We start from the raw sequence: 14710 nt of genomic DNA, 5'->3' as shown, positions 1-14710 counted from the left end.
TGACCATCAAATTTTTATTGTCTTTTCAGAAAACCTTGACGATGGGAAATAAAAAAAAATTACAAAGGCTGAAAGATTTCAAACTTGCCGTGAATTATTACTATTCATTGACGAATACCATTACAAATCCATTAATAATTTCAAGTGTGAATATTCATGGCTACCGGTGAATATTACGCGAATCACCGACTACTAACGTTCCATGTCATTTATGCTCGATTTTTCAGTGCGCCCTTTAACATCCCCTTAGAAACCATAAGCGCCGATAAACTTGAAGGAAAAAAAATAAATGAAAGCCCTAGACACTGAAGTAGTGCTTTTCATCGTGTGGATATTAAATTTATCGTTTCACTGTCGACTCAATGGTTCTCCCATGCGTTTCATACGATAACGCCTTGATTCTATGAGCCGAAGGTACCAAACGATCTACGGAGCTCGTAGATTATCCTATGCACTCGGTCTGACGTTGTCTTGAACATACGTCATTGGCATCTCTTGAAGCTATAAATATCCCCTAGTGCACAAGTACGTCTCATAATATATCGATTCGCTTTATCCATAATCCCATTGTGGCAAATCCCAACGCCATAGATCCCACTCCACATGTTCTACAACGTAGTTAATTTAATTAGTCGTTTCGTGATGGTTTCATACCGTCACCAATACCAGATGCAGTGATTGCTGATTGTACATTTCCGAGAGTAATTAATTTCAAGTGCTAGCACCATTTTTAACGAATGTCGAGTTCAATTTTATTCATTTCATTAATTTATTATTGACTAATCAATGATTTTTTTACTTGGTATATTTTTATGATTATATATGAATATTAATTTGTTCGCTGATTTTGAAAAGTAATTTTAGTCGGTCGTGCACGCAAGTTACTCGAATTTCGACTATAATTAAAACGCAGGATTGTAATTATGAGGCTGTTCAGTTGCCAACTATGGAAACAAATTAATTATTAATGCCTCTGGAGTAACTGGACCATTATGTTTTCATTGATTCTCGCTCGTCGAGGAATGAAAGCTTCGACTGAACGTGGATGTACTTAATTGAAATTTCCAACGCGAATCGGTGTTTCCACGGAATTGCCAATACATATCACTGAACGTTCATTTATTTATGCCTTCGAGAATTCGATTCGCAAGTGATCGAGCTACGATATCAAAAGTATACGAGAATTATATTCAAGCGTGAAAATACGTTTGGACTTGAATTGAAAAAAAAAATACCAAATGCCCAATCGTGTAAATACTTGATAAATTTTTTTTTCTCTCAGGGCGACTATTAAAGCTTTTTGCTGAACCCTTTGCTGTTTCGGTTTCGTAAAACAAATAGACCGACAGAGCGGAGTTGAAGTATTTCTAATCTTGAAAGAACAATGTCATGACAGAACACTTGTTTTACTCTTCGTTAAAGACAACAACACTCGGTTCTCCGTGCGTAAGACTGGATGCTCGAAAGGTCGCGGTATATTAAAGCCCAACATTGTGTTTTTCATCGTTTTTAATGAGTATTTGTTAATTAAATTTTGAGAGGAATGAGACGACGCGTCGAATAATGAGGTGGCGAGTTTCGTGTTTATGTCGGCAAAGACGCAAAGTAATTACCGCATTGTAGCACAGGCCAGGGGCTTTTTTCATCGTTCTTCCAATGTAGGGAGAAAATATAAAGGTTTTCCGGAAAAATATTGATATTGAAGCGACGAGGAAATTGAGGTTCTGGGTGCTCGATCGGTTTTTCTTTTTTCACATCGATGATATCTCAGGATATACGCTTCCCACTCAGTTTTCAACTTGGTTAAAGTTGATACGAAATATTTGGCACAGACAGAACAAGTTTTTATGGCTGGTGAATATCGATACTTTACTACTGGAACTTGCTCGTAACATTATATCATGCGATTTTCCACATAAATATTATTTAACTGTTCCGTATAAAAAAATCTCCACACGTGTATTTGACTACTTTCTTCACTCGATGAATCAATGACAATCGGCTAAAATATATTTTCCGCTTTCATACTCGCGAGTAAAATGAGTTGAAATTTTTATTCCACTCACTAACTCTTCTGAAATAATATTTCCAGAATATTTTGTACGAGGAAAAACTAATGATGAAGTCATGCATTCCTGAATATTTTTAATTAATTAAGATAGCAATGGTTGCCATGGAATATTATATTTACAGCTCCTCGAATTAAAACGCGAAATAATCGATATCAATTTTTTTCTGCAGATGATTAATCTGTCAGTTACACATCTGTGGATTTTATTCATAACCCATAACATTTATCTTATCATACAATCAGTTTGGAGATACATTTGATAATCACATGACAATACATTTTTTTTCATCGCTTCGGACACTCGATAGGTGTTTTTTTTTTTAGAGAGATTCCATCCATCCGTGACTCTTTCCGCTCCATTGCATCGTATCTGATCGTGGCGTACATGTTAATTTTTATTGAATATTACAGCCGTTCATGATTTACATATTTATCCATTTATTGGAGTATTCCATATAATTATTCATGTGCAGTAATTTTTAAACACATGTTTCGCCGTTTCTGGTGTATACTGTCCCGGAAAATAATTATGCCGACATTTGCAATTATTTCCGGCGATATAATTTTCAATAGATAGAATGATGAAGTAAATTCATGCAGGAAGAATAATAGTGTGCACGTAATTGTGCTCTTGATATGACTCTGATATAGCGAAAAACCAATGTGAATGTATTATTCAATTAATAACCAATTCCCACACTTTGACACACAAACTTATATATATTATACACGTTATTTACACATAATTGCTATTATTACTAGCGACATGAGCAATTTTTAAAAACTATGGATTCTCATTCGCCAAAGTGCAATAAATTCACACGCAATGTACATTTTTCTCGTCAAATTGACTCTTCAATTACTATTTCTCATCTACGCAACAATTCATATCGCAATAAGATTTTAAAAAATGTGCATTACCCATTGTAACAGTAATCTCTCATTATCTCCGATACTTTAAAAGTCTTGCACGCCACCCCAATTTATCCTATCGATTGGAAAACTCGTCGCAGCGTTATTGCAAGTAGAATTCTTTACGTTCTCCCCTACAATCTGAAGATGCAATCTTTAATTGAAAACTCGAGTCTCATCGGGACTCGAGCAAGTTGTTGGTTTAGTGGGCTCACAATGTATCATAAAAATTGATAATACCTCAAGTATGAGAAAATTGAATTGATATCTTCCGAAAGCTGTTGCCAGTGACAAAAAAATTGATCACCACATCGAAAACAGGTCGAACAAATCGTGAATTATATTGAGCATCAGTTGATAATATCACCCATTGATTTCCATTCCATTTTTCAAAGAATAACAATCGCAGTGGATCCCTTTTTTGGGGCTCAGATCAAGGTACCCATTGTGACCGTGACCTTGAATAAACCTGAATTCCCATTAAAACAAATACCCCTATCCTCCTGTACACGCAAATAAATATATACTTGAATCGATTAATTCCCTTCTCAATTCATGCATATACATTACGCTGGAAATTAATCTATTCGTATACTCAAATCAAGTTAAAATGTACGAGATTTCAATATTTTCGGTTCGATGCATGCACGTTATTACGGTATTAATCGTAAATTACACGATTTAAATCTATATGTACAGAAATCCAATGAATTAGAGAAAACGCTGGAACTCGTGGAATTTATATTGAGGCAGAAAGGAGAACAAACTTTCATCAGTTCAAACGTAATAAGACAAGATCTCTTTTCTCTCCTTCAATTGGCTATCTATAGAGAATCCATCTATTGTACCACGAATGAAAGCTTGCTCATTTCCTCGATTCACCCCTCCATTGTATTATTCAGCAAAAATATACAACTCCATAAAATTTTAATCCCATATATACAATTGTACATCCACATCAGAAATTAATTAAATTAACACATAGGGGAGACTGGGGCAAGATGGACCGGTGAAATTTTTCTGTTCAATTGCTATTTGAGAATTTAACAGAAATTTCATAGATAATATTGTCTTCAACTAAATGATTTTCCGTTACTGTTTACCTTTGCATTAACCATTTCTATATATTCAAAAATGGATTATATATTTTGCGGACGTTATCATGATGAATTATGTGAATTATAATTTTTTTTTCATCGATCCATTTTGCTCGAGGTCCCCTAATCTATGAACCCGTGTTAATTTCAATACTTATTGAAGAATCCGGCAAGTACATTAAGATTAAATATCTGATAATTGAAGTATTATTTATTATGTACATGATAAGCGTATGTACATTAATATTCACAGAGGCCAGATGAGGCCAGATGAGGCCCATACAATTTCTCCAATATCGACCAAAATCAATTAATTAATTACTAATCATTATTAATCATCACAAGAGAGAACGTTAAATTCTTCGTAAGCCGCTGGATGTCTTAATAAGTTATTTTCCTCATTTACTATTCGAATAAAATATTCGCTAGGAAGCACGATATAAAAAGAAAGGTGTTCCAGTTATTGATAGTGAACTATACATTATATGTACAATGTACATTCAATAATAATCCATGAAATTTTTTACTGAAGCCCCGAAGCGTTGTACTGAGTAATGATACACTTGAAAAATAAAAATATTCATCTCCATATCCTGCGTAATTTTATTTGAGCTGAAATACTCGGAATACTAAAATTACCAAACAATAATAATAATTGAGCCACTCTGTAAATGAAACACGTTAAACGAGTAGATTTAAAAGAACCGGATGATTCTCGATTTCACAAATTAAACAATCACTTCTTCCGAGTACCTGCTGTTATCATCAAGATTTATAATAATGGGAAGTGTAGGAGGATGATCTGACTTTTTAATTTCTAAATGTTCATTTTCCTCAGGTTCAGCTACACCAACTTCACAATTATTCGTCCCAGTGCACGAGACATTATTATCCAAAGTATTTTCATTAATTTCACAATCGCCGGTACTCTGTTTATCCTCAGCACTATCGTGAATTTTTTCATCACAAATTTGGTCATTGTCATTGTCTTTATCCTTGGAAGTTGATGGCACTTCATCGGAGATTTGACAATTGTCTTTCTCCGTCGATTTTTGACATAATAACTTTTTTGACTTACCATTTCTGGCTTCCGTCTCGCGATAACTCTCAACACCTGACTCACTTCCGCTCTTGAAGAGTAGAGTGGATTCTTCAACGGTTGTGACACTTATATCGTTTAATCTCAGGGTCGAGGAGATAGCTTGAATTGTGGATATCTGGGTTTCAGCACGGTTAGCTGCTTCCTGCATGGCCAATATTTTTGCTGTCAGATGTCGATTACCCATGCGCATATTTTTCTCTTTCAGTATTTCGAGTTGAGCATAAAGACGTCGAAACTCCTCCTGTAATTACATTAACGAGTGCCAATTAGTCGTGTGCTTTTCATTTTTTCAAGTTCTTCGTCTTTCCACTACCTCTCACTCTTCTTTCATTGACTTATCGATTGTTTTCCAGTGGAATTAATAGGCATTCACATTTGGAGTTACACTACTCAAGGATTATCCAGATATCACTAATTACCGAATATTTAATCCCTTCGTTATTACAAGTTAATTAAAATTGAATAATTAAAAAATATTTTACTTTAAAAAATCAAGTGCGTAATCGATTTGTGGATGTTGTAAAGCTTTCTTACCATAATACCGTCTCCTTCCTCCGTAAAATTAGCCTGTTGCAAGGAAATTGAGTTGGTTTGGTTGGTGGCCTTCTGTGCCCGACACGTTTTGCCAATAAATTTGCCAGTGGTACCTGGAAGCTTTCCAATTGTGTCCTCCTTACCACCGCCACGAAATACGACGTAAGCCTACGGATGAATGGATGCAAACTTTGTAATTCAACTCTCAGATTTTTTTTCACCCAATTAATCAACAACCAATGTTATCCAATTAAGAATTCAAAGTATCTTAATGAGCTAAATTTTTTCTGACCGAGTTAGAGATATAAATCATGAACTACTTCTTACTTTGCTACCGAATATCAAACAGAGTAGCAGAGTTACGGTCAATTGCGTGTGACAGAAGAAGATAATGTACAATAAGTCTGGATTGGCAGGTGACTGAAGAAATAGCCTGAAACACATTAATATATAAAATATATTAAAATCTATTAAAATATATTAAAATATATTAGAATATATTACATAGAGTAGAATTTCCGTCAAGTCTACTGTATATTAAAAATTCCGGAGATCTTTTGAATTTATTTATTTATTTAAACGCATATATTAGTGTATTCACTGAAATCAGATATAATTTATATCGAACGTGAATGAACGACATTCCTGCAGGAAAGAGGCCCATACGGATGTTTCAGCGCGAATGTAATGTGTTCAGCCATTTTCTCAGCGGGGCATTACCAAGAGTAAAATTCCTGCGGTAACACTGAGCATGGAAATAGTACCAAAGCAAATATACTCTATTCGTGGCTTTTGTGGCTACAGTAAATGGGGATAGCATTTAGTTGCCCATTGTCCTCGTGCGTGAGTGCATTTTTGTTAATAAATTTATTGCTGAAATAATGAATGAAAATTGAGAGGCTAAAGAATGTAAAATAAATGGTCTTATTACTTACATTGACACGTTTAGGAAGACAGACAAGAGAAATTCGTTGTAAATAGCCATCGAGATAAAACGACTCTCGTTGAATTCTGATGGTGCTTTTCTGACTACAATGCACAGTCTTATACCCCACACCAGGAACATCACTTCAACTGAAAGTACAGGACAGTCTAGTTTTTATCATGGAGAACTTGATGAAAGAAAAATATTAGCGTTCGTGCTCGTTACAACAGTACCCCATCTCGATGATTCAGTATTTTTAACATTTTTTTACGACTATAAGACAATTCTCTTGATGAAATATTTTCTCCTTCTAATAACCCGTCTGTTTAATTAATCCTTACCCCTTGGTTATATTTCAATCACGATAGCCCTGTGTATTCACCTGTGAATGTAAATGAGAAAAAAAAAATCCACAGCGAAATCATTTCCATCTCAAATTCCTCGTTCTGCGGAATTTCAATAAAATATCACGGGCTACCCTTTTTTTATTTATCATTTTTATCTTTTATCATTTATCATCAATACTTTCCTCCATAGCGTGCGTATTCCATTATGATTTTAATAATGAAATTAATTGAAACGCTGAATTATGATATTTGATATTGGTGTGTCGATCATTATCGGCGATTGATGGAATTTCGGAGAAGAAAAATGAAAGAGTGGGAAGAATGATGATTGGAATGAGACTAACAATAATGGGGGTAGTGATAGGGTGTGATACGCTCGCCTTCAATCGTTTTGCGGAAATCAATAATTCTATAGAGAACACTTGTTGCTCACCGCCCCAAACCTCAATTCATGATATCTCCGTGAGAATCATTTCCCATTCGTGAGTAATAGAATAGCAGCTCTTAACCGCGTATGGATTAAAATCAGTTTAAAATAATAGCGGTTGTAAAAATGAATTATGCATGGGGGATGATTTATACGGGATTGATAAAACTTACGTGTTGTAAAGCTGTGATCCCACCAGTCAGTTTGACACAGATATGCTTTGAGATCATCGGCAGTACGTCCGACGATAACAACCGGAGGCGCCACAACTGTACGAATTCCAAGGAATACACTGAATATCGTGACTATTATTCCAAGCCGTTTCAGCAGGTTCATGTCCGTTATCTTAACTGCTTTTGCTGACCTCACCCGAAATATAACAGATATTCTGTGGAATTGAAGAAATTCAATTTTACTAAGAACCGAATTTACTTTCATTATGAGTATTTCAACGATTTGTATTTTTGCCAGCAGTAAAACCCCCGGTACTTGAAAATAATAGGATTTCCTTCTGATTAAAATAATACTTTATAAAATATTTATTCTTTCCCCCTGCTCCATCCGTTCTTAAATCAATCTCGCGAACGAGGGGAATTCTCAATAGATAGTCCGGCAGGAGTATTGTTTGTGCAGTCTTCAACTCACATGGGATCAATTGAATGCGAAATATCTGGAAAAATATATAATCACAATAATCACGTGAAATTCATCTTTCGTCAATTTCGCTGTGGAATGGATACAGCCAACACAATTATTTTAGCAGTAATGTAGTTTGCGGAAACTAATTGATGGTCAACTGCCCCTAGGCAAAATCGGCAGAGCCACTAACTTTGCAAACTTTGTGGGAAATTACATTCCTGGTATTAATAAATTTCTGACATAATGTTTGTTAACTTTTACCTAATTGTTAATAACCCTGAAATCCTGATTGCATGGAATTCCCGTGATTGCTGTAGCGATCCGTTTTAATTGACTTCTACTACAGGTAAAGGATAAGTCATTAATATTTCGAGGTTGATTAATTGAATTGATTGGTTAAAAAAAAAAATGATTCCATAGTTGTGAATTGCCCACTCCCCTATATTGCAAATCCGTCGGAAATTGTTGTTCATAAATGGCGAATGTTTAAAAAATTCCATTTGCTGAACGATGGGCGGCGAGAAAATGGCGTCTTCCAGTTAATATTTTCACGATTTGAAATCGCCCAGTACGATCACCAAACGGAAGTACCTTAAGTACGAATATCCGCTGATCTCTACTGGGAAATCTCCTATAGAGTCGTCGGATATCACGGAAAAGTCTCGAGCAAAAGGAGAGAAAAGAAAAAGATTGAAATGAAGAAAGGAGAAGGATTGCCCCCTGCCCTATCGATCTCTGTCGAGAATGGAAATGTACCAACTGCTCTATCAGCTTCACCATAATACGAATCTCTTTACTCTTTTTAAAAACTTCCACTGGTTTGTATTCTTGCGGCGATACTGACGGGTTAAAATGCTTGTCAGCAGGGCTGCTGTTTCGTAAATGGATTTTTCATGTTCCAATGGAGATTGATTTTTCAGCTTCGTAATTGTAAAGCTGACATTGCACGTATTTACTGCCCGTATTTTCATCAGATTGAAGTAACATCTGATCGAAACGGCCCCCAGAGAGAGGAGAAATTTCATTTCAATTCTATTTGTCCAAAGTTTGCGTTTTTTTTTATTGAATGTCCTATTTCCCAGTTGCAAAATTTCTGGTGAATTACTTGAAATTAATTTAGAATTTCAATAGCATCGTCAGCGTGAGGTGCCACCAAAGGTCTCACCAAAGTTTTGTAACAAGTATGAATGTGGACTGTGTCAGAAGTATGTCGAGTTTGGCTGCAAACTCGGTAGGAACTTTAATAAATAAGCGAACCGGAATGCTACCCATAACAAATGCCTTTTTACAACTTCGACGATTGATATTCTGAGGTTCACCTGATCTCCATGATGCCGATGCATTTAATCAGAGGTTGAAATCCCTCACGATCCCAATTATCTATTTCCCCAACAATCTGAGAGATTTATTTTCATTTTATTATAACGCCATGTGTCACAGAATGGACTCACAGTTTGCCGAGGATTTTCTCAAAAAACAGTATTCCAGAATATTGTCAATATATATTCCACTATGAAAGCCCATGAAATCTGAATATGCATTATCTCTTGCATTTGAAAGTTCTGTACGTGCCACTTTTTTTTTTATGAAAGCCTTAAGACGTCCAATGTTCGCACTACAACACAATGCTCCTCTCTCTCTCCAAGTCTCGTAAATTCTATAATTTTATCATAGAGCTCGGTCATTGGTGGAAAAATATTTCCTCGCAGACTGAGAATTTATTTTTTCATTCTGGCCTGATGAAAATCTCAATGCCTCAGGCGTTGGCTTTATGAATACCAAGCGGCAAAGTCAACTGTCCAAATCAAACGAATTCAAACAAGAAAATGTCAAGGCATGACATTATTTGTCGACGCTCCTCAATCAACAAAAGTATAAAATCAGTTGAGCTCCATCAGTTGAGCTCCCGTCAAATACATCGAGTCATAAATTTTCATAAATTCATAAATTTTGTTAAATAAATATCCTGATTTTCCATGCCCATGAATTTTATTAGCAAATAAGATTAATAATAATGGCGATACTCGCTCTTTCATTTGGTTGTCTGGAGAGTGAAATAATATGATAGCAAACATTGTGAAAAATATGTAGTGCCGCGAACCGCGGAAATTGCCTGCTGGCTGTCAGAGTTTTTTCACCGAAAATCTAAAAGGCAAGAGGGACTTTAAATTTCAGAGGAAACATGAATTCTTTAGCGCAGCGGGTAATATCTACGGGGAGAAATCCGTAGTCACCACAATTCTGGGAGATGAAGCTTTTTTTTATCAACTTTTTGGCCATTTTATGGTACTCTTGTCTCATACATATAGAAGAAACAACAAGCTGTAAGATTTCAGTCTCTTAGAACAGGTATTATTTATTTTATTTTGATCCTTCATGGCTGCTGGGAATTTGCCTTCATTTATTTCACATCAAATAATCCAGCTCGAACTTTTCTCGAATTAACTTATTCACTTGGAAAATTATTATTTCCCCCTAGGAAGAATATCATGTTGAGGCAATTTTCTGTTCATGCAAGGAATTTTCTGTTCTGATAGGACAAGATGGAATGCTGAATTAAAAAAAATCAAATGAAAGTGCTTCATTGAATTTTCATAGGGACGCAAGTCTCATTCGAATACTCGAGGGCAAGAAAAATGCCTATGAAAACGGTGACTCAATGGGCAATTCATTAAAATTCTAAGTCACTTACCTCCATGTTTTCAGCATCAGTGCACCGTAAGTGAGAGAGAAACCGATTTCCCGGAGCCAGACACGTATGGTGCAGGTGACTACATTCGGTCGTGGGTACATAACGATCGTCTGAAATAATTTTGTAAAAATTATCCACATACCTCCGCCATCATGAATTCTCAGTGCAAACTACGAGTTTTTTTATTTAAAAAAAAAATGCCTGAAAAATGTGATCTCTCTTCTTATGCTTCTCGATCAAATTGTAATTCCATTTTTTTCGTGAATGTCGAAAATTTAAAACGTCCAGAGTCATATCAAATTTCTGTTTAATCTGCGTTGAAGGGTCAGTTAATTGAAATGTTCTAGTGATTGAGAATTTTCAGATTAATATCCCGCTGAAAAATAACGAAAAAATAAAAAAATTAAAATATGGAAACGTCAAGCAATTCCTGGAATTTTCAATTGATTGACAATTCCATTTTATATGATGTGGAATTGTTACGATGAGCATGAAAATAGAAATTTTCATTGCAAAACCACCGACAAGACAATTTTCCTGAAAAATCACCACAAGAAATCGAATTTTTCTGAATTTTAAATATTGTAAATCTGGTCATAAGCTATTCGAAGATAAGACAAATAATTTCGCGTAATAATTCTCAGATAAAATTCCCATCCCATTTTGATGATTCCTCATTTGTGGGAAAATCTGATCTGCTATGAAGACAATACCCGTAGAAACGTACTATATAAGTTATATAAAGTGACCATTCCCGAAGTTTGTCTTGTGAAACAACAAAATTGTCGAGAGGCACCTAGAAGGTAATCTACAGTATCAGTGTTCGCGTCCGGTGCAATTTCGTTGCTTGGATACGGAAATGGCACTTGGCAATTCTCCGAATATATGTTCTCGGGTATACAGTAAACATTAGTAGTTTGCACCACTCTGACTTCCGGTTTCCGCTCTGATCATCTAATTGGTAATCGTACCTAAAGTTATCAAATCAATTAACCGCATTTACTCCTCTCTTCAACTCCTCCGATATAAATAAATAATTTCCAGATATTTGCGTACTCATGACACTAAAATGAAACAATCTACCCGAGAAGTTTCAACCGAATGAAAATTTTAATGATGTATCGTAAAATATATTAATGTTTTTGATAAGAGTAATTACTTGATAAGAGTAATCATGTGCTCAATGAAATTTTAAGTGTTACCTCGAGAAATGAAGAGGTAAAAATTCTTGGGGTATAAAAACAGAGTTTTGTTTGCGGAATTTAACTTTGTTTGAACACTGACAATTTTAATTGCTTACCGTGCAATAAATGAAAAATGCACCGAGTAGTATGACTCGCAGTAACACCGGACTGGCAGCTTTGACGACCTGTAAAAATATGTAAACATTAATCCCCAGAAATAATCCGCGAACTCCAGGAAAAACATAATCTAATCAACATAAACATCTATTAATATTATTTCCTAAATTTCCCAGATTTATAAATTTTTTCAAAGAGACTTTCTGATTATTTTATTTGTTAACCATTTATTGAAAACGATGAGATAATTTTTGAGTCAGTTATTATGTATAAATTCATGATGGCGTGCGGTGGGTTGAGTCATTGTAATGAGTTTTCAATTAGAAGCTACCCTAAATATTAGAAAATGGCACAGTACAGGGCAGGTTCGTGACCTTTATCAGACCCTGCAGCATGATTCCAGGAAATAGCCAGTATTGAACAGACCGAACTGCATTTCCCTCGTCTGGGGCTTTGAATAATTCAAGGATGCGCGTGGACATCGTGCCAACCAACCACGTATCCATCTATAGCCTTTAGTGCTGGTAACCCTATCCGGGTTTACAAACATTAAAAATTCGTTAAGATTGCCTCACGTTTCCTATGTCGAGTATAACCTCCTTTTTACGGAATGCACCTGCGTTTCTGGGCGATATGATTTCCATGATTTCCATGATTTCCATGATTTCCCCCGTGGAATATCAAAAATTCCATTGATATTTATTGTATAATTATTTTATATAATTAGAGATTTTGAAATACTCAAATTGCGGTTAAAAATTAATGAGATATATTTCAATTTTTATCTGAGGATGTGTGGCATGGCAATCACAGTTGATCCATGTGGCAATTCACATTATTACCATAAACCTGGCCAACTGTGATAAGTAGCCAAAACTTTTTATATCCTCCATTTAGTGACTGTGCAGTATGCAGGCGGGAATATGAGGGGAATAACTCCCTAACAAAGTCATGAACTTTAGTACTGAAACATATTTCAAATTTTGTAGACACTGAAGAATTCATGAGGCTCTGTAATTCATAGTACATTTAATTTCCGGTCAGGGGGTATACCGTACAAATCTGCATAATCCTTATATTGGCAAACGTGCATTGAAGAATTAGAGGATACAATGGCCGAGCTTTAATCAAATTTCCAGCTGTGTTATATATATTTGAGGAATTAATTAGTCCCATTCCAAACAGAACTCATGAATTATTGCCTGAAGTTTTTTATCATGGGGACAAAAAGTATGTCGGTCCGTACGTATTTCGCATCACTGAATTTTCTAGAAAAAAATCAATCTGCTTTGTTGGGAATAATTGTAATCAATCAAGACAATTGTTTCCATTGAATCGTAAAAAAAGACAATATTCAGCGGAATGATCAGAGGATTTTAATTAATCGTAAAATAATTCATCTCATATGAATTACTCACACTGAATATGAATAATAGTGTGTGGTATCATGTCCAAATGACTGATACCGAAATTAATTAACTATAAAAGATGGGAGTCATTAGTCTGTGTCATTATCCATTGGAACACATATTTTAACATCCCTCCTTTTTAATTATCTCACAGACGGGTGTGAATTTAAAGTTCATTAATATGAATAAAATACGGATGATGAGAAAATTGGAAGGGAACGAGAAGGAGGAAATTTTCAGCAGGTGAAGGGTTTGCGAAATTATCAGAGCTGACTAATTGATTAAATTAGGGGATTGCAATTAACGTGAATTTCCGTAAATGACAGTGTGGGAGGAGAGGTTTCAGCAGCAGACTAGATAATTATTTCAAAAGCTTATTGACAATTGAGAGAACGGTATTCTAGTGAAATTCTTGACTGATCATCTCGGATCGAGCGAATGTACAGAGAATCATAAATGGGCGACGATAGAGTTCTCCAAAAGACGAATTAAGCGCTCTCCATCGAATTCCCTCCGACTTAGTCCCATCCTTCGATGACATTCCGAGCAGAATATTCTGAATAGTGTCTGTTGAATTGGACACCAGCAATGTACACGATAAAATGAAATAATTGAGCTTTCAACGAGTTTCATCCACCGTGAAACAGACATGAGGTTATATTTCCATGGCATTTCATATTCGAAAAGGTATAATGTGCCTGAGTAAAAAGCCAAGGAACATCAGAGAATACGTGCCGCTACAATGAACCATTATTTATTAGTAAAAGACGGTGGTGGATGGTAATTGTTGGGTGTTGTGTACCATCCTGGTGAGGGCCTGTGCAAGGGATGGGAAAAAATATTAGCTAGCAACACTGGTGGCTTTAAGCTCAGACCATGATTTATCGTTAGGGCGGTGGAGGCAGTGTGTTTAATGTGTCACGAGATGTACTTTGTGAGGTTTCTGTTTACGCTTTCCACTAAGGCTGCAAAATAGAAGTGATGCTTCATCCGAATGACAGGCCACCGTGTTATCCGCGATAACGATATCATAATGCAAGTCCATTGGATCGTTTGTACCTTAATTATTCGGTACGTCAGTTAGCTATGTGAAGTTGGCATCGAAGTTTGAAAAATCTAACTTTTTTTTGTTGGTTTGGATTGTACTCATTGAGTACTTGAATGTACCCTGTGCACTTTTTTTTGTACCCTCTTGAGCTGGATGTCGCAGAAAAGGTCTGTACTAGCTCGAAAATAATGATAGGCCGATTGTAC

The 14710-nt window shown here is 35.6% G+C and overlaps 1 protein-coding gene across 1 annotated transcript in view; it reads right to left on the bottom strand.

Annotated features, from left to right (window-relative positions):
- Positions 1-2202: 2202 nt before the first annotated feature.
- LOC105266292 (probable G-protein coupled receptor 158) overlaps positions 2203-14710 on the bottom strand; it is a 52118-nt gene continuing 39610 nt past the window's right edge. The window contains exons 6-12 of the mRNA XM_011304310.1: positions 12047-12115; positions 10747-10856; positions 7589-7803; positions 6652-6790; positions 6044-6149; positions 5717-5884; positions 2203-5423 (exon numbers count right to left, since the gene is read on the bottom strand). Of these exons, the coding sequence (XP_011302612.1) occupies positions 4809-5423; positions 5717-5884; positions 6044-6149; positions 6652-6790; positions 7589-7803; positions 10747-10856; positions 12047-12115 (1422 nt within the window). The 3' untranslated portion in view covers positions 2203-4808. The remainder of the gene's footprint in view (positions 5424-5716; positions 5885-6043; positions 6150-6651; positions 6791-7588; positions 7804-10746; positions 10857-12046; positions 12116-14710) is intronic.

The sequence above is a fragment of the Fopius arisanus genome, unplaced genomic scaffold, assembly GCF_000806365.1.
Source record: "Fopius arisanus strain USDA-PBARC FA_bdor unplaced genomic scaffold, ASM80636v1 scaffold00037, whole genome shotgun sequence".
Taxonomy (NCBI): Eukaryota; Metazoa; Arthropoda; class Insecta; order Hymenoptera; family Braconidae; genus Fopius; species Fopius arisanus.
This window is presented reverse-complemented; position numbering and strand designations above follow the sequence as displayed.